At 51.0% G+C, this 20,000-nt stretch overlaps 9 protein-coding genes across 9 annotated transcripts in view; 3 read left to right on the top strand and 6 right to left on the bottom strand.

The window, feature by feature from the left end:
• GUITHDRAFT_143106 (hypothetical protein) overlaps positions 1-1,150 on the bottom strand; it is a gene marked incomplete at both ends in the record, with an annotated part of 2,866 nt that extends 1,716 nt beyond the window's left edge. Inside the window, 4 exons of the mRNA XM_005826866.1 lie at positions 244-284; positions 414-456; positions 661-912; positions 965-1,150. Of these exons, the coding sequence (XP_005826923.1) occupies positions 244-284; positions 414-456; positions 661-912; positions 965-1,150 (522 nt within the window). The remainder of the gene's footprint in view (positions 1-243; positions 285-413; positions 457-660; positions 913-964) is intronic.
• A 1,428-nt stretch (positions 1,151-2,578) lies between these two features.
• Positions 2,579-2,890, bottom strand: GUITHDRAFT_113934 (hypothetical protein; the record flags this gene model as incomplete). The annotated part of the gene is made up of 1 exon (XM_005826865.1): positions 2,579-2,890. One exon carries the CDS (start codon positions 2,888-2,890, stop codon positions 2,579-2,581), a length of 312 nt encoding a protein of 103 aa, XP_005826922.1.
• A 5,718-nt stretch (positions 2,891-8,608) lies between these two features.
• On the top strand, positions 8,609-8,963 carry GUITHDRAFT_113933 (hypothetical protein; the record flags this gene model as incomplete). The annotated part of the gene is made up of 3 exons (XM_005826864.1): positions 8,609-8,646; positions 8,722-8,821; positions 8,862-8,963. The coding sequence occupies 3 exons, from the start codon at positions 8,609-8,611 to the stop codon at positions 8,961-8,963; spliced, it is 240 nt and encodes a 79-aa protein (XP_005826921.1).
• Positions 8,964-9,633: 670 nt separating this feature from the next.
• On the top strand, positions 9,634-10,639 carry GUITHDRAFT_113932 (hypothetical protein; the record flags this gene model as incomplete). Its single annotated transcript, XM_005826863.1, has 5 exons — positions 9,634-9,750; positions 10,106-10,175; positions 10,236-10,264; positions 10,323-10,394; positions 10,463-10,639. 5 exons carry the CDS (start codon positions 9,634-9,636, stop codon positions 10,637-10,639), a joined length of 465 nt encoding a protein of 154 aa, XP_005826920.1.
• Positions 10,640-11,425: 786 nt separating this feature from the next.
• On the bottom strand, positions 11,426-11,963 carry GUITHDRAFT_143104 (hypothetical protein; the record flags this gene model as incomplete). The annotated part of the gene is made up of 2 exons (XM_005826862.1): positions 11,426-11,596; positions 11,688-11,963. The coding sequence occupies 2 exons, from the start codon at positions 11,961-11,963 to the stop codon at positions 11,426-11,428; spliced, it is 447 nt and encodes a 148-aa protein (XP_005826919.1).
• Positions 11,964-12,434: 471 nt separating this feature from the next.
• On the bottom strand, positions 12,435-12,732 carry GUITHDRAFT_113930 (hypothetical protein; the record flags this gene model as incomplete). The annotated part of the gene is made up of 2 exons (XM_005826861.1): positions 12,435-12,608; positions 12,667-12,732. 2 exons carry the CDS (start codon positions 12,730-12,732, stop codon positions 12,435-12,437), a joined length of 240 nt encoding a protein of 79 aa, XP_005826918.1.
• Positions 12,733-13,673: 941 nt separating this feature from the next.
• Positions 13,674-14,557, bottom strand: GUITHDRAFT_143103 (hypothetical protein; the record flags this gene model as incomplete). Its single annotated transcript, XM_005826860.1, has 4 exons — positions 13,674-13,712; positions 13,767-13,808; positions 13,862-14,284; positions 14,333-14,557. 4 exons carry the CDS (start codon positions 14,555-14,557, stop codon positions 13,674-13,676), a joined length of 729 nt encoding a protein of 242 aa, XP_005826917.1.
• Positions 14,558-15,767: 1,210 nt separating this feature from the next.
• GUITHDRAFT_48385 (hypothetical protein) lies at positions 15,768-16,365 on the top strand (the record flags this gene model as incomplete). Its single annotated transcript, XM_005826859.1, has 2 exons — positions 15,768-15,896; positions 16,009-16,365. Coding segments are annotated over 2 exons (486 nt in total), but the record flags the coding sequence as incomplete, so codon positions are not given.
• A 771-nt stretch (positions 16,366-17,136) lies between these two features.
• GUITHDRAFT_113927 (hypothetical protein) lies at positions 17,137-19,344 on the bottom strand (the record flags this gene model as incomplete). The annotated part of the gene is made up of 5 exons (XM_005826858.1): positions 17,137-17,220; positions 17,278-17,368; positions 17,423-17,471; positions 17,613-17,647; positions 17,705-19,344. The coding sequence occupies 5 exons, from the start codon at positions 19,342-19,344 to the stop codon at positions 17,137-17,139; spliced, it is 1,899 nt and encodes a 632-aa protein (XP_005826915.1).
• Positions 19,345-20,000: the final 656 nt, after the last annotated feature.

The following is a 20,000-nucleotide window of genomic DNA, read 5'->3' as shown; positions in this document are numbered from 1 at the left end:
AGGAGCACAGGAGCACGAGCAGAGGAGCAGGAGCAGGAGAATGAGCAGGAGCATAATGTTGTAAGGAAGGCTATCCGCAAAGACCTTCTGATGACTTAGGTCATCATCTGCGATCGGAGGGTCAGCCGACGTTTAACACGAAGGGGTCGCAGACCTGTCAGCCTCCTTGACTTGTGCGCGTTGACCTTCTGATTACGAAGAGGTTGTCATGGGAAGGAGAAGAAGAGCAGCAAGGGAGGATACCTTGGAGACGTTGGTCGTTTCATCCGCAGACGCCTCGTCATCTACCTCGAGATCGTCAATGTTGCACCTTGACTGAGATCAGTGAGGTACCGAGTCTGCTCCTGACAAGAGACGCGACGGCTGTTGCTCACCCGTCACGCCATCAGTTCATGTTCAAGGCTATCACTCACACTCATCCATTCTCGAGTACATGTCATCTTCCCTTGGCGTGACCTGCCAGCCAGGCAAAGTCAGGAGCACATTCATTCAGCTCGACAAGGAGCATCGGGCTTCAACACCGCATCCCTGTCAACAACCGTCCACGAGGAAACCGACGGAAACGATGGCAAACAACCACATCAACATAGCACACGCAAGTCACAACAAACATGAACATCACGGAGATAAATCGCAACAGTCGCCGGCATTTGATCAGACCGTGGCCGAGTTGTCGAGGGACGTGGCGGTCGACAGAGTAACAAGAGGAGACTGGGCCTCCATGTGCTCGATGTCCAGCTCGAGCTGCTGCAGCTTCAGCGACAAGCTCGCCTCGTTCCTCGACTCTGCCAGCTGCGCCTGCGGTGACTTTACCACTTGACCCGGTCTCAGCTCACAGCTCACATATGCATCTTTACACTGACCCAGCGCCACTCTCGCCATGAAGTAAGCATGACGGTCCTTGGCGCGGACCTGACCAAGGGCATGGTTCACGTGGGAGGCAACGAAGCATGCCTCGACTTACCGCAGCCTCGAAGGCCTTGTTGGCTGTCTCCAGCTTTGCCTGTTGCTCCTCCAGTCTGGCAGCTATGTCGTCGTTGTCCCATCCTTCTCCGTCACCTTGGGAGCCAGCTTTTCTCCGCTCCTCCTCCCGCTGTCTCCACTCTGTCAAAGTTTTGCCCAGGCTTTCAAGAGCAGAAGGCGCCGACATGCGTTTGAGCTAGAAGTTCCTCAACTGCGAGCCTGCACACCATATGATATGAGAGCGCGCCTCCAACCGCCCATATCGAATGATTCCGTCCAGTTGCGATCACTTTCAGGACAGACTACATTTGCAAGGAGACACCATCACCCTTCAAGACCGCAATCACTGTTCTTCTAGTGCAGTGATTGAGTATTTCATCCCGGACAAGGGCATTTCAGAGACTGAGCTGAAGGATAGGGGTCCTCCGGGCTCCCTGTTCTCAGCACTACAGCACTCAGCGTCTCAGGCTCTTGCTCTCACACTCTACTAGCTCCCACATCCGAGATCGCTTCCTAGGATCGACTCTCTCCTCCTCTCCTCGTCTACTTCCCCATGAGCCCTCTGCTTCCCTTCCAACCGTTCTCCTGATTCATGCCGCCACACATACCATTGTTGCTCCGCCGCCGCCCGTCAAGTCTGGGTCTTATCGTGAGGCGTAGGAAGTAGGGCGACTACTAGCACCTTCTATGCCACAGTTTCAACCGGCCCGCACTGACACTCGCGGCTGGGCCCGCCGGGAGTCCGAGGCTCCGGGTCCCGGGATCACGGGGCCGGGGCCCGGGTCACGGGCTAGCCAGTACGGTGTAACTTAACTTACGTCCCGGATCGTACTGAGGGGCCCGGCCGGCCCGGTCACTGCGACCGAGTCAGCCTGAGTCGGCGGCAGATCATCCGGGCTCAGCCGCGGGGGCCGCGCTCCGCGGCCCAGTGACTGCCATGCCACTCCGGCCCTGGCACTGCCACGGTGACCGTCGGAGGCTGCTCAGCCGGCCTGAGCAGCCACGTCGGATCGGACTCCGGCCGCAGACGTGCGCCCCGCCGGATCGGACGGCCCGCGGCGGCGAACTTCCGTTACTAGTTAAGTTAGCCCGACCGCGCGGCCGCCTGCCGGGCTGCCGGACTACTATCATAAGTGTCAGTGTAGACGGTATCAGCGGATAGAAGCTCGATTCTGAGTACCGGCGCCACCCCGGGCCCCGCATCTGAGAAGGCTCTTTCACATGCTTGCCAGTTGGATCGGATGGCCTTCAACGGCTTCGTGAACTATCATCATGGTAGTGCATACCGTAACTCAACTGTCTCGTAGTACCCATCAACTTGGGTTCTGGCGACGACCGGACCGGGACTCAGCGAGTTCACTGTGACATGTCATGATTGACTCGGATGTATACCTACTAGAGTCTCCTCCTCGAAGAACCAGGACAATAAGATCTGTGCATGACTCCAAGAAAGCAGGGACTGTGAAGGAGCTCAAGTCTTCACTCATCAACACATGGGCGTCGAAACCTACACCCTCCAACAAGACGATTCAAAGGAGCGCAAGGGCAAGCGGGCAGAGACAGGAATTATTCCCATGTTGCATTTTATTACCCTTTCCTCGCTGCCATATTATTTTCACATTGTCATCCACACTCCTACAGTGTTCTTGATCTTGGGGCGCTCCTTGGAGATCAGTAGCTTGATGCAGTGCTCCAGGGCCCTGAGCTGCTTCTGCTTGGTCGGGTTGAGCTGCTTAGCTGAGAGCTGTCGGGTCAAGCAGGAGACCTCATGGTCGCAAGGCAAGAAAGTCGTCTCAAATTCTTTTGATCGGCGGGAAGGAGGTAGCTCGTGGAGAAGGTCGGAAGGAACTTGTGAGAGATCATCTGACACGTTGGAAAGGAGAGCGAGGGAGTCGAAGGTGTCCTGGGTCTGCTGAGAACGATGCATGTGTTAACAAGAGGCGTTGTTGGGTGGTGCACTAAGATGTTGTCGATGTTGTTAGCTAGAACAGGATAGGATGCAGTGTTGATTGCAAGGAGGGAGGAGGTAGAAGTAGAGTCGTGGAAGGAGGGCGGAAAGATCTGGATACGAGAACCCACCCCGTCTGGACAAATAATTTCGTAATCCTTTCTTCTTATCTGTGACGTAACTAAAAACTGCAGTACCGGGGGATCTTTGGCGGTCACGTTACTCATACGACCCATAAGTGAATCGTTGCGAATCACGTCTTGTGTGATAGGTGAGGCCTTACAGGATGCGTCTAATTCAGAGGGGCTTACAAGGGTGGCAGCCAATTTTCTTTCACACGTCGCTATCGATCATTGCGAAATCGCAACGGTGGGCCACGGGCCGTCCGCCTGTCATGGGATTGGCATGGTTCAGTCGCACCGCTGGCAAGCCCGACGAGACAAGGTTACGAGGTTGAGGCCTTTTGCAGTTGGCAAGAAGCCAGTTGGTCGCTGGGCTATACCGAACAAGTTATATCCTGGCACGCACCGTATCTAGACACAGAACATTTGGATATTATTTCAGAACATTTGGATATTATTACTGTGACTACACTCAGAGTCGTGACGGAGTCGGTTACAGAAAGTCGCAGTTTGCCACTCGCCATCGGCCGCAGGCGGCCAGCCTCAGGTGACCGGCGGTAACTTGCGGTCCGGCGCGCATCGGAAGACACCCGGCGATCCCGGACCTCTGATCAGACGGTGGCGGAACTTCCTAGTTCCAAGTTCGGAACTTCAAACTTAAACTTCCCGAGCCGCCTGGTCCACTCACAGTGAGTGAATGCAGTGATTTTTAACTTAACTTTGAGTCACTGTCATGAACAGACGGTACTGCCGGGTTCAAACAGCGGCGACTGCCGCAGTGCTGGCCAGCGGCCGCAGCACTGAATAACTTGGTTTGGCTTGCAAGTCTCCAAACATGGCGGCATCATGCAAGCAGTCGTAAGAGGTTTCGTACGCTTGCAAGATGTGTCACATTGAAAATGCTAGAATCGACAATGTGTACCAAACGTAGACGTACGTGTGGCGCATTAGTACGATGAAAGCATGAGGCAAGGTACGAGTTCAGTACACATGCCAAATTTACTTATTGTGGTACTACGAGCACTAGCTAGACCTCGGCATACAAGCAGCCTAGCTTGGCATTTAAGCCGCGGCCAGCAGGTTGCATGAGGCGTCGACATGTGCATCCTTAGTGCTATACATAAACAAATCTAGCTTCATTGCGCATCTGTCCTAAGTGCACTATCGCTCAGTTGTTAGATTGTCTCCGCATCAGGTTATCACGCCTCACGTAAAAACTAACAGATGCCTTCATACCATAAGCAACATAACAACTAATGGTCTACACGGCCTAGTCTGTATCATGATCATTATCAACATGTTTCAAAGGTATATTCATAACAACGCTCATAGTCGTGCTAGATAAAGAGCTTCACCTTGAACATAGATAATCGCCATTCTCTATGGCTTCAACGCCATAATTACAGCACCATATAGCCCCCTCGCCGACCGCATTGATCATAACTCTATTGTTGTCAAGCTTGGGATATGAATAATGCCACCTTCCAGTCTTATAGATTCTTTTATCTCCTCCCTCCACATTTGAGATCACACCATACACAGCTTTGTCACATTGAATGTCTGTTAATTTGATTATTGGCAGCGAGCTATCAATGCGAATGTTAGAGCTAAAATCATAATCTGTTCTATTCAAGTCTTGATAAAATCCAGTGGTAGAAACCAAGAGACCCTGATAGTAGTCAAGGTTAGATGTTATCTCATCTAATAGATTTGAGGTTTCAGCAATACAACGATGAGAGCCGGTAAAGTCTAGATCATCATTGGCATTGTCATCGTGTCTCAACCATTGTTCACCTGTATCATCAAGCCCCCCATATTGAAACATCAAATCATTTGTTGCGCTAGTTCCTCCAAATGATACAGAATTTAAGAGTTTATAAATAACCCATTGTCCACTATCAACAGCACCAGAACCACCTTTGGGTATATAGATACGGTCGAGGCTTATTCCAGTACATTTCACATAATTATCTGTTATTCTCGCCCATTCTCCAAGATTTAAATAACCTTGATCATTCATTGAAATGCCTTTGTAAATAGCGCATCCACTAGATCGTCCATAAAGTCTTGTCCAAGTGCTGTCACTCTGTAAAATTTCAGTGCCTGAAATATGATAGCTTCCACTTGTGGAAATATTTCCAGATGAAGATAATGTTCCTGAACAAGTAACATTTCCAGTAAGAGTTGAAGTGCCACTCACTGATAGAGTGCCAGTGACATCCAAATCATCGGCATAATCTGTGGCGACTAAATTCCCATTGACGGTCAAATCTCCAGAGCATACAACATTCCCGGTAAAGGATGATGTGCCTGTTACACTCAATGTAGTTCCTACGCTCAGTGCTGCTGAACAAGTAACGGCTCCGGTTAAGGTTGATGTGCCTGATATGCTTAGATTGTTTGCGCAATTGATATTAGCAGCAAAATCAACATCAACGGTTATAGTTCTAAAATCAAAATTGGTTCCATGTGGATAAATCTTAATAACCTCTCTTTCTTTTACAAGAGCACCATATCCAGACATACCAGTTGCTGAAAATCCTTGATATGGATTTGCTTTATCTCCTCCAAGTATTGATATAGAAGCATAAGTTGCTCCCTTTGTTATTGTTTCAGCTGCTACACCACCTGCCCAAGTTGATGAAGTGTGAACATGAAAAGCTAAGTTTGTTCTCCTATTTGTTCTTTCATCTGATGGTGTGCCTAAACTGTTTTGAATAACCAAGGATTTGCTTTCAATCCAAGTGTTATTGTTTGCTTCATCAAGAGCAACATCAATATTATTTTTGTACTTCCATCTATTATTGACATCGTCATAAATGCCCCATTCATTATTGCCATCATGCGTAAATACAACCCTGCCATCAATGCTGTATCCTTCCCAATTATTAGTTCCTGAACCATTGATTTGAACACTGCCATATTGACCTGAGACAGTCGATAAATAGTTTGTATCGTTGATGTATAGATCCCCAACTCCAATGTTTAATCCATCAATGTATGTCTTATTGTAATAATTTGTATCAATTTCTGTTTTGTTGTAATAGTTTTGTAAAACAACATCATCAAGAAACAATGTCTTACCTTTGAAGATTGTTTTGTAGTCTCTCAAAACATTGATCATCTCAATAATACCACCAGAGGTTTCGCTTTCCTGTAGTGTAAAACCAAACACATGTTCATCTAATTCTGTTTGTGTCAGTTCATTCCCTAGTGTTAAGATCTCCTCGCCTTGGAATGATATAAGCCTGCTATCTAGTTCAGTCGTAGGGTTTCCTTCAACATCGATCTTATATGTGCTATCATATACATATGCTTCGCCAGCAGCTAGATTGAGTTGTGATCCATCTGTTGTGTTGCGTGAATATATCTTGATTGCTCTGTCTTGATGAAGTCTATGTATTATCTCTGTCTCTAAGAGATTGATCACTGTGCCAATAGCAAGCCGTAAAACATTAATCCAGTTCAATAAAAAAAGACCATCGGCCTTGGAAGTATTCAAGGATGAAGCTATCAACCCCCCAACAAAACCAGCACCAGCGGAAGCAAAGTCACCCAGACCAGAGAAGATATCGAATGCGCTATTTGCTGTATCAACTATGTCTCCAAGATTGGCTTCATCATCTGGGTTTGAAATGCTATTAACACTATCTACTAGTCCATTGATGCTATCAATGATGTCCTGAACAGTGATATATGAGCCATCTTGCTTTCTCAAACTGATTGTATAAGTAGCCGCTTGATCATCATAGAGCAATTGGATCAGATCGGAGTCATTGTTGAACAGTGCTGTCAATGTTTGATTGTTGGCATTCTCAGCTAGGTTTATGATAGATTGTAAGGTAGATATTGCGTTGGAGTTGTTTTCAACATCACTTGATAAATCTGTTATTGTTGATTGTAAGGTGTCAATGCTCGTGGTGTTGGCATCAACACTTGTTTGTAGGGTGTCAATGCTCGTAGTGTTGGCTTCAATGCTCGTTGCGTTGGCTTGAATGTTCGCTGCGTTGGCTTCAATGCTCGTTGCGTTGGCTTCAATGCTCGTTGCGTTGGCTTCAATGCTCGTTGCGTTGGCTTGGATATCATCTGTGTTTGTACTAACAACACCCTCCAATGCCTTATGTGCCTCATCTAATTTGATGATAGCTGTTTTAAGGGAACTGATCTGATATTGAACTGTATCAACAGACAAGCCACTGATCCAGGTGCTCATTTAATTAGAATGTAGATTTAATTAAAAATCAGATAGACAGTCCCCTTTCTTATGCCAATTTTAGCTCGCTTCTTTCTGTATGTATGAGTGAAGCTCGATTGCTCATAATAGCTGATTTGCTCCCTAGTTAGAAGATTGTTTTTAATGAAGAAATCTAGGACATATTCGTTCCTGAATATAGATTCAACAAGGTCCTTAATGAATGTATTGTATTGCTTCTGCTTCATACGATAGATATGCTGCGAGTCAGCCATTTTATATGTGTTGATAAAATAATCTGAGTGGGGGTTCCGCTGGGGGCGGCGGTGGGAAGATAGAGAGAATGAATAAATACTCTATTGAATACCTGATGTGATGTAAGAGAGATTTATGAATAATTATTAGAGGAATCTTTGTGATAGTTGAGAGGATAGGGGTATAGTTGGCGGAGGCGCGGAGGCGTTACCCCAAACTATTTCATATGGCGAGGAGGGGTTGGATTAAAGATGTAGAAAAGTTAGGGATAGCGCCTCCGCGCCTCCGCCAACAAAGGACCAAGGATCTTATAGATCAAGTTATAAGTACATAGAAGACTATGTGATGACTGACAAAGGATCCCTTGCTCTGTGTGCTGCGCACACCGCCCAGCTCGCTTCGCTCACAGGGCTTACCTCCGACCCTCATGAGAGAGCAAAAAGCCTTATGAGAATGGTAAGGAGAATGAACAATGTTTTTGATAAGAAAAGAGAACCCAACTAAGTTGGGTGCTGCTGAACAGCCTGTTAGGATGTGATTGCTTTCAAAGCAATCTCTAATGTTTTCTATTTCGAGGGGTGGTCTTTGTCCACCTCACCAAACAGCCTGTTAGGATGCGGTTCATCTAGGGTGAATAGCATCCTAACAGGGAGATCGTCAGAAAGGATATGAGAAGGGATTAATGCTCTGTGTGCTAGCGCACACCGCCAGCGCTAGCGCGCTTGGCATCCAACGATGGTCATTGACACTACGAGAGGCACAGGTAGCCTTCAACGAGGATCAGTGACGCTCCATCTCCCCCTGAGCAGGATCCCTCTCCATCTCCCCTGATCAGTAAAGCTGACAAATAGACCCCTAATTGTTCAGATTGGTCACGAAGAAGTACCCTGGGTACTTGGTCAGCATCCCTCGTGACCAATTCTGACAAATTAGATGTTATTTGACACGGATGGTCATATACGTCATATACACTTTACCGCAGGCGTCCTGGTGAGCACGATAGAATGTCCTGTGTTGGTTGTTATGTTCCTATGAGGGCTGCACAGGTTGTCTTAGCGATCTCTCTGCTTTGAGTTGTTCGATTTCAATTACAATTACATCGTCATCCACACCCCCAACGAGTTCTGAATGCTCGCACGCTCCTTGGAGGTCAGCAGCTTGATGCAGTGATCCAGGGCTCTGAGCTGCTTCTGCTCTGTCGAGGTCAAGAGTTTTACCTCACGTTCCCTGCTTGAGGACAGGATCGGGGCTCCATTTGAATCCAACGACGACGACGACGACGACGACGACGACGACGACGACGACGACGGAGTGGAGGAGGGGGGAATGCCAAGAAAGATGGTCTTGTCATCCGAGTCCTGCAAGCTTCTTCGGACTGCAGGAGAATCCTCGGGTAGCGGATCAGAAGCTTGCTTGCAATCACTTGAGGGGAAGCCTGAGAGTGCCCCGATGCCATGCTGGACATGTTGAGTACCTTGCATGAAGGAATATGGGAAGGATACAAAGGAGAGCAACTAGAAGGTACTCCGATATAGGCGCTGCTGGCTAGGACTGAGGGGGGGGAGATCTTCTGAAATCCGACGGGAGCGGGGGAGAAAACGGGGGATTCTGGAACAAGTAAACCTACCTCCCCTGCTACCTCCCCCTGATCCTGGTCATCAACCCCTCTACTTCCCCCTATGTTTTTCGTCCCCTTCAGCGCCAAGGTGGCTGACATTTGGCCCCCGGTATCACTGTGATAGTAGTAAATTGAGTAAATTTGGTGTAACTTTAGCCTTGGCTGACTGGAGAAAAACAGATCAGTACCCGTACTCATAACGCATCTCATTCCGAAGTCACGTAGCCAACTGGCACTGCAAGGGGCCGGGTACTCTTGAATCTTTTGAGATCCCGGCCCCGGGCCGGCCCCGGGCCCGCTGCCCGACGGCTGGCAGTAGTCACTCAGTAGGACTAATAAAACTCGGATCCGCCTCTCGGAACGAACTTGGAAGTTGGAGCAGGCGAGAACACGAACCCTCTGAGACAGAGTCACGTCCTCCCTTGCCCGACCTCGTCTTGTTGGTTGGGATGGCGGAGCCAACGCCTAGCAGGATCGACGCAAGGACAGGGAACCTGGATATGAAAAGCTGCGCCATCGCGTTAGTTCCCATAGCATGCTAGGATGTTTGAGGTTCCCTAAAGACACCTCTCCCCGCAGGTTGTCGTCAGCACTGAGGGAGCCGGACATTCACGATGTTGTGAAGAAGTTGCGAAGCATGCACAGCCTCAAGGTAGGCCTTCATCGCCGCCAGCATGCCTCAGGGTAGCCGAACCGAGGGGGTTTACCAGGTTCACGATAGTGGACACACTTGGGGAGAAGAGGGAGAGGCTGTTGGCATCCACATACCTTCTGCTCTTGTTTCATGTGATTATGGTACCAGATACTCACATCTGAATGCCCCCCGCAAGAATTGCTCAAGGGTTATTTCTCTGTGCCCCCCGGCGACTCCATATTTCTTTGCTGCAACAACTTGCACACCGACAAGGTTTCTGCTGCAGATGTTTGATGCTGTTGACACGTCAGTGAGGGATGGAGTCTTGACGTCTCAGGGAGGGGTGTTGCTGCTTTTGACGAGCTCGTTTCAGGACCTGAAGCAGACTTTGAGGCATGAGCTGGTCCACGCCTTCGATCACCTGGAGATGAAGATGGACTTTCGTGAGTGCGGATGTCTCTTCTTCCGCAAGGATGGTCCTCCTCTGAGCTGAGAGCGAGCAGGAGATCCGTCGCAACTGGCATGCAGTGAGGTCGAGAAGACAATGTTCTCATGGTTGTACACATTTTCTGACAGTTTTGCTCTGTCAGATTCGAGCAGCTTCTTGTGTGGATTGCGAGAAGGTGTGGAAGGTGTTCAAGAGACACTGTGTCAGGCATGTGGTAAGGGAGGGACTCGCATCTTCGTGCTCGTTCAGGAGGTTCTGCGACTTGACGGGGTGGATTGGCAGGCCCTAAGGTCGACGACTGTCAACTTCGACGACAAGGCAGTTTGTCTTGTGCAGCCATGGCTAGCGAAGACTGACAGGCTTCTTGCTGCATGCCAGACAGCGACGGAGGCCGTGGACGACCAGCTGAACTACTGCTCTCTTGTATGGGGAGTAGAGGAGAGGCTGCTACAGAGCTAATGGACGGGCAGGGGGGTGGCTTGCGAGGTCTGCTGGAGGGCTCTTGGAAACGAACAGACCAACGTGACATGGGGAATTGACACATGATGCGATTGCAGCTGGAGGGATATAAATAGTAGCACAGCCTGGAGAGAGTAAGCAGTGCTTGTGAGGTCGTAGGAGCGAACCAGCCACACCCAGGGCAGGAGGCAGACTGGACCGAAAAGCATGAGCTTGAAATGGGTGTAATGGCTGCAATGCCTGAGACCAGAAAAGTCATGATCGAGCTAGCAAGAAAGCGATGTCACGCCATAGTAAGCAATCCTGTGATGCTTGTCTGTTGAGAGCTTGTACAAACGAGAGCTAATAAGAAGTTGTTGGACATGCTTGCCCGAGAGCCTTTCCCTTGAGATTCTCATCCAAACCATTTCCCTCCCTTTTTGCTCCTGTGTCCGCAACTCTGCAAGGAACAACAGAGGTTTGCAGTCATTGTTCCCGACATCAAGGTTTTTCGTTCCACTGAAATGAGAGGAGCTGGGATGACACAATGGGGTAGCTACTGTCGGTTCAGCGAACTTTTTGGTGATCGATTGGAACATCTCATCTCGTTTCTACTTTATTTCTCTCTTCTAATCACGAGCTCGTAGATTTAGCAGCAGTAGCCTGGAAGGCATCCAAACTAGGACAATCGGCTCGCATTCTCTCTTTGCTCAGCGTAGAAATCTTGCACATGAAAGAGGCAAGAGGACTTCAACCTGCTCTTGTCATGTCAGCTCCCCGTTATCTATTCGGAGCTAAGACAAGCTCTCAGTCCCTAAACTTGCTCCTGCTTTGCTCGTCTTCCATGATCTGGAGGAGCATCTCTTCTAATCTCTGGGCATCCTCGTCTGTCTTCACCCGGATAGAGTAATCCTTGTGTGCTTTGGTGTCTTTAAAGTTTATAAGATTCCGTTTTGCTGAGAAGCACCCCGGTATCACCTGCAACCATGACGCACAAGGGTCAGCAACCCCACAATCCCCGACCAGTTCAGAGCGAGGAGAATGGAAGAGCATGAGGGGGGGGGGTTACCGTCGTGCGATTGATATTTTCGATGTAGGAGACGTCAATGTTGTCAATGTGGGTCGTTTTCTTGAAGAGCGACATCTTTACATCCTCTACTCTGACGTTGGACCTCGTCACATCCAGCTTCGTGTGCGAGGGCTTCAAGAGGAGGTGGAAGGGAATGAAACCCTCACCACTCCACAGGGATTCCCTGCGCTGCTTTCTCCTCTGCGCCTTGTCCACCTCGATGTCCCCTCCATCGCTGACGACCACCGCCATGACCCGATCTCCCAGTTCTGACATGCCGCGGTTCCCGTTCCGTGCCAATCGCCGGCGGAGCTATAAAACACTTGTAGGGGGCACAAAATGGGTTTAGGAACATTTCGTGTCGGCGGTTGCACGACGACTAGTACGTGCCGTTGCAATGATTACAGCAATCGCTTCACAATGCAAGGATGATTGAAAGTGTGACAGTGCGATCCATCAGCAGCTCTGAAGTCGAGCTTGTTAGAAAACTTGTTGCATTGACTGCATTCCATACACGCAGGACAGCAATATGTCTTGCCTCAGGCTTGAGTTTATTATGTTTTCTTAGCATTTATCGCATGGACTTGAGCACAGAACGTGGGATGGCTTCGGCGCTCGAAGTCCGTCTTGGGTGAAGCAACCTTGGCCGAACAGGACTATAGGAAGGGCTAGAAGCGGAGCCGGCCAACATGCCTAACCATCATCTTCTCTCGTCTTTTGTTTCTGCAGCGAAAGGCAATGTCATGGTTATCGATAAAGATCTCGGTCTTGCTCGTCCTCCATGACCTCCAGTAGATATTGCTCCACTTGCTGCACGTCTTGTAATTTCATGCGTATCGTGTACGGCATACCGTCTTTCCCCTTGAAGTTTACATGCGCTTTCTTGGGCACTAAAAATGCAAAGAAGCAGGCTGGCTCTTCCTGAGCAAAAAGGAAAGTGAGCTGTGCCAAGGGTAAAACACTCAAGCAAGCAACTTACCTTGTCGATCGTGATCTGAGACAAGTCAGAGGTGTCTACATTCTTCGTTTCAACCTTTGAGCTCATCCAGCTGGTTTTGGTCTCTTCGATCTTCACCGCCCCCCTTGTGATCGTTACATGTTGGTGAGTGGGCTTGATGAAGAGATAGAAAGGTACGAAACCGTCTCCCTTCCACACAATCTCATTCTGGCTGCTGCTTTTTCTTCCCTTGCTTGTCACGAAAGGTTCCGGAGCTACCTTCGATTTCATTCTCCCTCCCTCCTCGCAATGCAGTTGGATCCTCCTATTCTAGCCCTCCCAACCCTACCCCCAATCTATGTGATCGTGTACCGCCCTACAGTACCACCCCACCCTTATCAGAGAATCACCTCCTACCACGTTTAGACCACCATTTATGATATAGCAATTGGGGGTTCTCTTCAGTACACCAATCTGTATCACCCCGTCCGCTGGGTCCTGTGGACCACCCCTACCCCCCATACACAGGCTTGAGGGTGTCGATGGTCGCCACAGTCCCGTTTCATGTCATTGACATGTTTCGTTCCTACTAGCCCAGCAGCCGGCTTGACCGTTTTCCTACAAAACTTTACTCATCTACCTCGTCATGGAAACTGACGGTACCGTACAGTGGCCCAACGATTCTTGCCACTGAAGCGGCCGGCCCTTCCGAGTTCAGAACTTCGGAACTGAACGGGGTGCAGGCCGGCCCAACTTAGTTCGTGTCACTGTGTGGCTATTCAACTCGGGTTGTGAGACCTGAGTCCGACCGGCCGCCCGGCCGGGGCCCGGTCACCGGGTTCGGAACTCGGAAGTTCAGCGACCTTGGCCGGGTAACTTGCCCTCAAAGTCGCACGGCGTAACGCTACTACACTGAGGCTAAAGTCACTGGCCTCCGGGTCCTCAATCTCTTTACTCAAAGTTAAATCAGTTAAAAATCAGTACGAGGACAGTCAGGAGAGTCCGACCTCAATCCGATCATTGCTGCTACTGAACTAGTGACTCGGATCTCATCCCTTACCGAAGTGTTTGAGAAGAGAGAGCTCGAACTTAAAGTCACAAAATCCGATCAGTCCAAGTCAGTTGCAAAGACAAGAAGCTACCTTGATCTTCTTACTCAGCCTGTCTGCCTTCTCCTTGCTTTCCTGCTCAGCGTAGTCACTCAAATCACCAAGACGCACGGGCAGCCGATCCTCACCCGGTACTTGCTCTCAAGCTCCTGGGCGATGAGTGTGTGGGCATGCTTGGCATCCTCAATCTCCTTGTTCAGCTCGACCTCCAAGGCCTTGCGTTCCTCGAACGACATCGTTTGAATCCTCTCCATGAAGTTCTGGTCCTTCTTCGAGCATCTCGCCTTGTTCTCCAACGAGCACTTGGGAAGGATCTCGTCCTCCACAAAGCTCGCCAATTGCTCCTTGCCCCTCCCCGACATGTACATGCTCCACATCCCACCTGGCTGCTTGTACTTGAGGGTAGGATACCCGTGGACTCCATGCCTCTCGCAGATGCCCTTTCCAGTCTCTGACGTGCAGTCAACTTGACCGATCTTCATCACATCAGAGTCTGAGTAAATCTCCGCCAAGTTCTCCCAATCTGCTTTCATGGCATTGCAATGGCCGCACTGCAAGAAAAATGGTCACTGGAGGATCAGCCTCGGGGCAGAGCCTACCCATGGGGCATAGAACTTGATGAACCAGGCGACAGACGGGTCGGAGGTCTCGGAGTCGAAGTTGTCATCGAGCGTGACTACTGAGCTCCCTTGAGCCAATGCGAGCAGGCAAAGCACCTGGGGAGGCCTTACGAGAGGCACGAGGGAATCTGAAACCTCAATCGAGGGCTCTAGACAACTCTCTATACATTGCTCCACTCGCCTACTCATCCCTGCCCCCATCATCTTGATTTGAGTTTTTCAAACTTGTCAAACTTTGGTTCTTACGTACGAGCCAACGAAACGATCATCTTTACAACCCTTTCTGCATTCTACTCCTCTTATACTCAACCACTCGTCTTTGAATGAGGAAAACAAGACTCATTGGTAGTCAGCTTTGATCTTTCATGTCACTTCTCTAGGCTCTTCTTACATTTAAAAATTGACAAGTGCACTACCAACATGACCTCCACTTCCTTCATCTCACCAGTAAAGTATTCTTGACTTTTAAACGTTATCTATCTTCTCTGTTCTTCATTCCCACTACATTGTTGTCTGTATTTCCCCTGCTTCTGACTCCCACACACTCCTCTGCTTTCCTTTCCTTTCCCGTTGCCCGTTCCTTTCAACGAGGCATGCCAGCCCTCCATAATTTCTCCTCTCTGATCTGATTTCTCTATCCCGTCTCATATCTCTTTCTATCCTTGACCTGTCTGCTACTTCTTTCCCACGTCCAATGCTCTGCGATCGTTTCCCTGAGGCTCGTGCTGCTCGTGCTGCTTGTCCTCGTCCTCGTCCTCGTCCTCGTCCTCGTCCTCGTCCTCCCTCTCTTACCAGGATTCCTCGCATGGCGTCCTCTTGTCAGTGAATGCTCATCCTTTTTTCAAAGACCCTACCCCCTGTCTATGGATCACCCTACCCAAAGGTAACCCCTCTCCCAGATTACCCCATCATACCATTCGACCCACCCTGTGGTAAAGAAATTTTTGTGTACCTGTTTCACTCTTGAGTGGTGGGGTGGTTTGATTTTGATGGGTGGGTGTGAAAGTGATGCCGGTAGGTGCAAGACATCCAGGGGGTAGGGGTAGTGCCAGCTCACGTCATGCGAGGGATTCTGGTGAGCGCTGGGGGAAGGGGGGGGGGGGGTGGGGGGAGGGAGATACATGGAGGAGAGGGGAAGGCAGACGGGGGAGAGAGAAGGGATAGAGGAGTGAGTAGGGAAGGAGAGTGAGGGGAGAACTACAGGAAGTTGGCGGGGGAAGGGGGGGCGGGAAAAGAGAGGGAGTGCAGGGGCGGCAGGTACTTGCAGAGGAATGTTGAGATCGTCTCCGAGGCACAGCAGACGTGCACATACAACTCCATTGCTGTACGAATCGTATCTTACAACATGAGAAAACGTCTTTAGATACTGAGAATGTTTTGCAACAAAACTGCTGCTAGCATGATGTTGTGTGACGTTGGACTTCAGCTTTTCTTCTTCTTCGCTTGTGCGCATAGCCAGGTCATAGAATTGAACAACACCAACTTTGATGAGGAGACTTCCAACCATTCAGTCGCATGGTTCATCAAGTTCTATGCTCCATGGGTGAGTGGTTGAGGAGGGAAGAGTCGACGTGGAGGAGGCTGACGATGAGGGAGGGAGGGACGGACTGTGATGGGTCTGAGGTTTAGCAACGGGTGACCTTCCTGTCCTGCAGTGCGCTCACAGCAACTCGATGAAGAGCGACTGGAAGGAACTGGCGGAGAAGTACGCGGGCTCGGACATGATCAGGATAGGAGAGGTCGACTGCACGTCGGAGGGCGGCAAGTCCGTCTGCCACCGAGTGGACGTGCACGGGTTCCCCAATCTCAAGTACAAGCAGGTAGGAGGCTGGTGGGAGACGTACCTGGGAGGAAGAGACTTCGAGACTCTCTCCTCCTTCGTGGAGTCGGACGTGCTGCCGAGGTGCTCGAAAGGGAACGAGCACAAGTGCTCGGCGGAGGAGAAGGAGTTCTTGGAGGGCATGGAGAAGATGAGCAAGGCTGAGAGGGAGGAGCTGGAGGGAAGGCTTGAGGAGGAGCTGAAGGAGATCAACGAAGAGCATATCAGGTTCACGCACGAGCTCGAGACCACGTTCAGTGTGAGTTTCCCTTAGAGCTCTTTCCTCTCCTCCTCTCCTCTCCTCTCCTCTGCTCTGCTCTGCTCTGCTCTGCTCTGCTCTGCTCTGCTCTGCTCTGCTCTGCTCTGCTCTGCTCTGCTCTGCTCTGCTCTGCTCTGCTCTGCTCTGCTCTGCTCTGCTCTCCTCTCTTTTCCTCTCCTTTCTTCTCTTCCCTTCTTTGCACTGCATTCCTTATCTCGTCGTCCTGATCGATTCATCTGTTGATCGTTGTGCTATACTGCAGAAGAGCAAAGCCAAGCTCGACAAGTTGAAGGCGGAGAAGATTGTGAGATGACTTGTCTCCTCCACCCGCTTTTTGGTGACTTATCTTGCAGTTTCAACTTTCTCTGATTCAGGAGCTTTCTATCGAGTAAAAGAGATTCATTCGCACTTAAGTATTTGTATCTGTAAACCAAGTAGTTTTCACGAATCGTCAAGTCATTGAACAATGCAGATGGGATACTTGAAGGTGGGGAAAAAGCCGCAAGAAGGGGTCAGATTCCAACGTGAGGAAATCGTTGAGATCGTTTGATCTCCAAGAGCTTGTTTGAGGGCTAACTGGAAACTGTCACAAGAGTCCTTTGCCACTCCTCTACAAGGGGGAACTACCAACAGTACAGGGCTCGGCACGCGCAAACAAAAGTCTTTACCATGTTGAACTTTTTCAGGCTATCAGCACAACCCGGCTTATCCCGGGTTCACAGGAACTTCGGAGGACATCAGAGGGGGGAAGTCCTCCGGAAGCCGCACGCGAGCCACACCGACGGGGAACTGAAAGCAGCGGGAGGTCAGAGGAGGAAGCAACATCAGGGTCCCATGTAGAGTCACCTGGAACTGGTTGATAGCATCCCTCACAATCGCCAGCTCGTCCATGAGCTCTTGTACGTCCGTGTCCAGGACATGAACGTCGTTCTCCATGCTGCGAGAGGATTCAGCGAGCGTCCCCTCCTCACGTGGTCATAGGATGTCGCACCTCTGGCTTTGCGCGTGCAGCATGTGCTCATTGTCTGAGTCACTGAAACCTGAGTACCTTGTCAACAAAGGGAGCAGGGCGAACAGGAGGAGGAAGGGGCGAATGTTGTGGAGGATGAAGAGCAGATCCGTAAGGGCAGGGAGAGGGAGACGAGGGCATGGCGAGCACGAAGGAGAGGGCGAGGAGATACCTGAGTTCTCCGAGGATCCATCGTTCTCCTTGCACCTGGTCTCCGCGTCAGTCCAACAGGAAGGAGCGAGTTCGTTCAAGGGATCCCCCGACCTTCCATGCCGCAGCGGTTCGTCGAGGCTGTCCAGCGGCTCCGATGAGATCTTCTGCCCTTGCCCTTGTCCTGCAAGCTGCTTCTCCGCAAGACCATGGCCCACATCCCTCCGCTGAGCCGGCAGCATCTCCATGTTGACGACAGTCTGCTCCTCGTGCCCGATCCCACCCTCGTCCCCTTCATGCCCGGTCGCCTCCGGCGGCTCTGCTAGCTCGGAGTTGACGCCCTGCTCCTTGTGGGGCTGGCGGAAGTGGAGGATGGGAGAGCTTGTCACGATGCCGTTGAAGTCTTTGTTGAGCTGGGAAAGCGCCTCTGCGGTCTGGATGCCGATCTCTGCAGGTGGGTACGAGCTGCCCTCGTGCTCGGCCTCGCAGTCCGACGTCCCTTCGTGCGAGTTCTCCGACACTGACGCGGCCGACTGGCCCTGATCGGTCGACCGGCTGCTCACCGTCGAAGAAGCATTCCTGCTAGCGTTAGGGAACGAGAAGTCGCCCACGTCGGGCCGATGTCCGGTCAATGTCTTGCCTGTGAAGTGGAAGAAGGCTCTTGCTGACTTCTCTGACTTGGTGAGGGAGATGCTAGAGTTGTGGTGGAGGGAGCAGTAGAGCAGGCCCGACAGGCTCTGCCAGCCGTGTCTGAACGCACTCGCAATCCTGTAGGCAGAGGACCGGGAGACGGACCTGCCAATGTTGTTCCTGGTGCTCAGCGGGTCACAGATGTTCATATACTTCCATTGGAAGCCTCGATTGTCATCCTGCAGACCAGACATGAGGAACTGAAGATGGGAGTCTTCCTGAAGGATCGCGTCGTTGAGCAGGTAGCTCGGCTCGTTGTCGAGGTGCGGCACCTCCCCCCCCGGGGGGATGTTGGAGCGATTCACCGGCCCCCGCATCGTCAGGCAGTGGTTCCTCCAGTCGAAGTTGGCGTAGTACTCCAGGAACCTCTTGAGCACGTCCAGGGGCGTCTGCAGCTCCTCGTGAAAGATGTTGACGATGCAAAGGACGAGGGTCTCGAGGGCGTACGTCGACAGGAGCCCGTTCTGCGAGCTAAGGATGTGCGACTCGAAGTAGCACCAGGACTTGACGAGGATCGTCGCTCTCTTGAAAAGATGATCTCTCTTCAGCATCGTGTCCACCTTCTCTAGGAAGCACAGGTTGCACATGCCCCCTAGCGCGTTCGCCGTGATGTCCACAGATATGCCGTTCACCTGGCACTTGACTACCTTGACTATCTCCACGGGCCCCTGATCCTTCTTCCCCAGCTCCTCCCTCGACTGAGCGCGCAAGTCTCTGGGGACTGAGTGCACGCCACTGACAACGTACATGTCGTTCTTCTTCGCTTCGTCCTCCAGCTTCGCCTTGAGCCTCTCCAGCCACAAGTCGTTGGCGGCGAACGCAGTGACGTCGAGGTCGCCATGGGGGAGGTAAGTCTTGAGAGGTACGGAGCCGAAGCGATGCACGTAAATCTCAGTCTTGTTCTCCTCGTCCGCCACGTGCTTGATCAGCTTTTTCACGTACTCGAACACTGTCAGCCGGTGTCGCTCCGCCCTCCTGTGGGGCTGCAGCTGGCGGACTATCTCGTCAGCCTGCTCGCTCAGCTGCCCATGCTTCCGAGCAGGCTCAGAGCTGCTGCATGGCATGAGCACAACGTGCTAGCCAGCGCAGACTCTCTGCTTTAGACGATTTCGAAACTACAGGCTCGTTTTCGCTACAGGAGGTCCGTTGCCCTCCTCCTCCTTCTTCCGATCTGCCTGACTCAGTCCACCGTCTCCTCAGCTCTGAGTGATCTTAATCTGCTGCTGCTGCTCCTCTTGCGGCTCCTCCTCCTTCGCTCCTGCCCCTGTACCTCTAGCCTATCAAGCAACTCACAGAGCAATGCAGCATTTCGCCGCTTTTGGATGGTGTAAATAACTGCTGTAACGACACATCGTTACATACTTACGGATCCCGTAACCGCCAAGCTAAGGGCGCAATGGCGGGGGCGGGCAGACTTCTGCATGCAGCCTGGCTGGCGATCGCGATCGCGATGACGATGACGATGGAGAGCTCGGAGAGGCGATCGCAGGCTGCATGGCGAGCTCCAGGATCTTCTCCCGTGTCGCCCCTCCGCCTGCATGCTTTCTTGCGGGGTCGAGGTGAAGTAGGTGAGTGTATAATGAGTCGAGATGGAGAGTAGAAACAGCCGCGGCGCTCTTAAAGTTGTGCTTTTGTGGTTGAGCGGTCTGTTTTGTTGATGTTGATGTTGATGTTGATGTTGATGATGATGATGATGATGATGATGATGATGATGATGATG

The sequence above is a fragment of the Guillardia theta genome, assembly GCF_000315625.1.
Source record: "Guillardia theta CCMP2712 unplaced genomic scaffold GUITHscaffold_71, whole genome shotgun sequence".
Taxonomy (NCBI): domain Eukaryota; class Cryptophyceae; order Pyrenomonadales; family Geminigeraceae; genus Guillardia; species Guillardia theta.
This window is presented reverse-complemented; position numbering and strand designations above follow the sequence as displayed.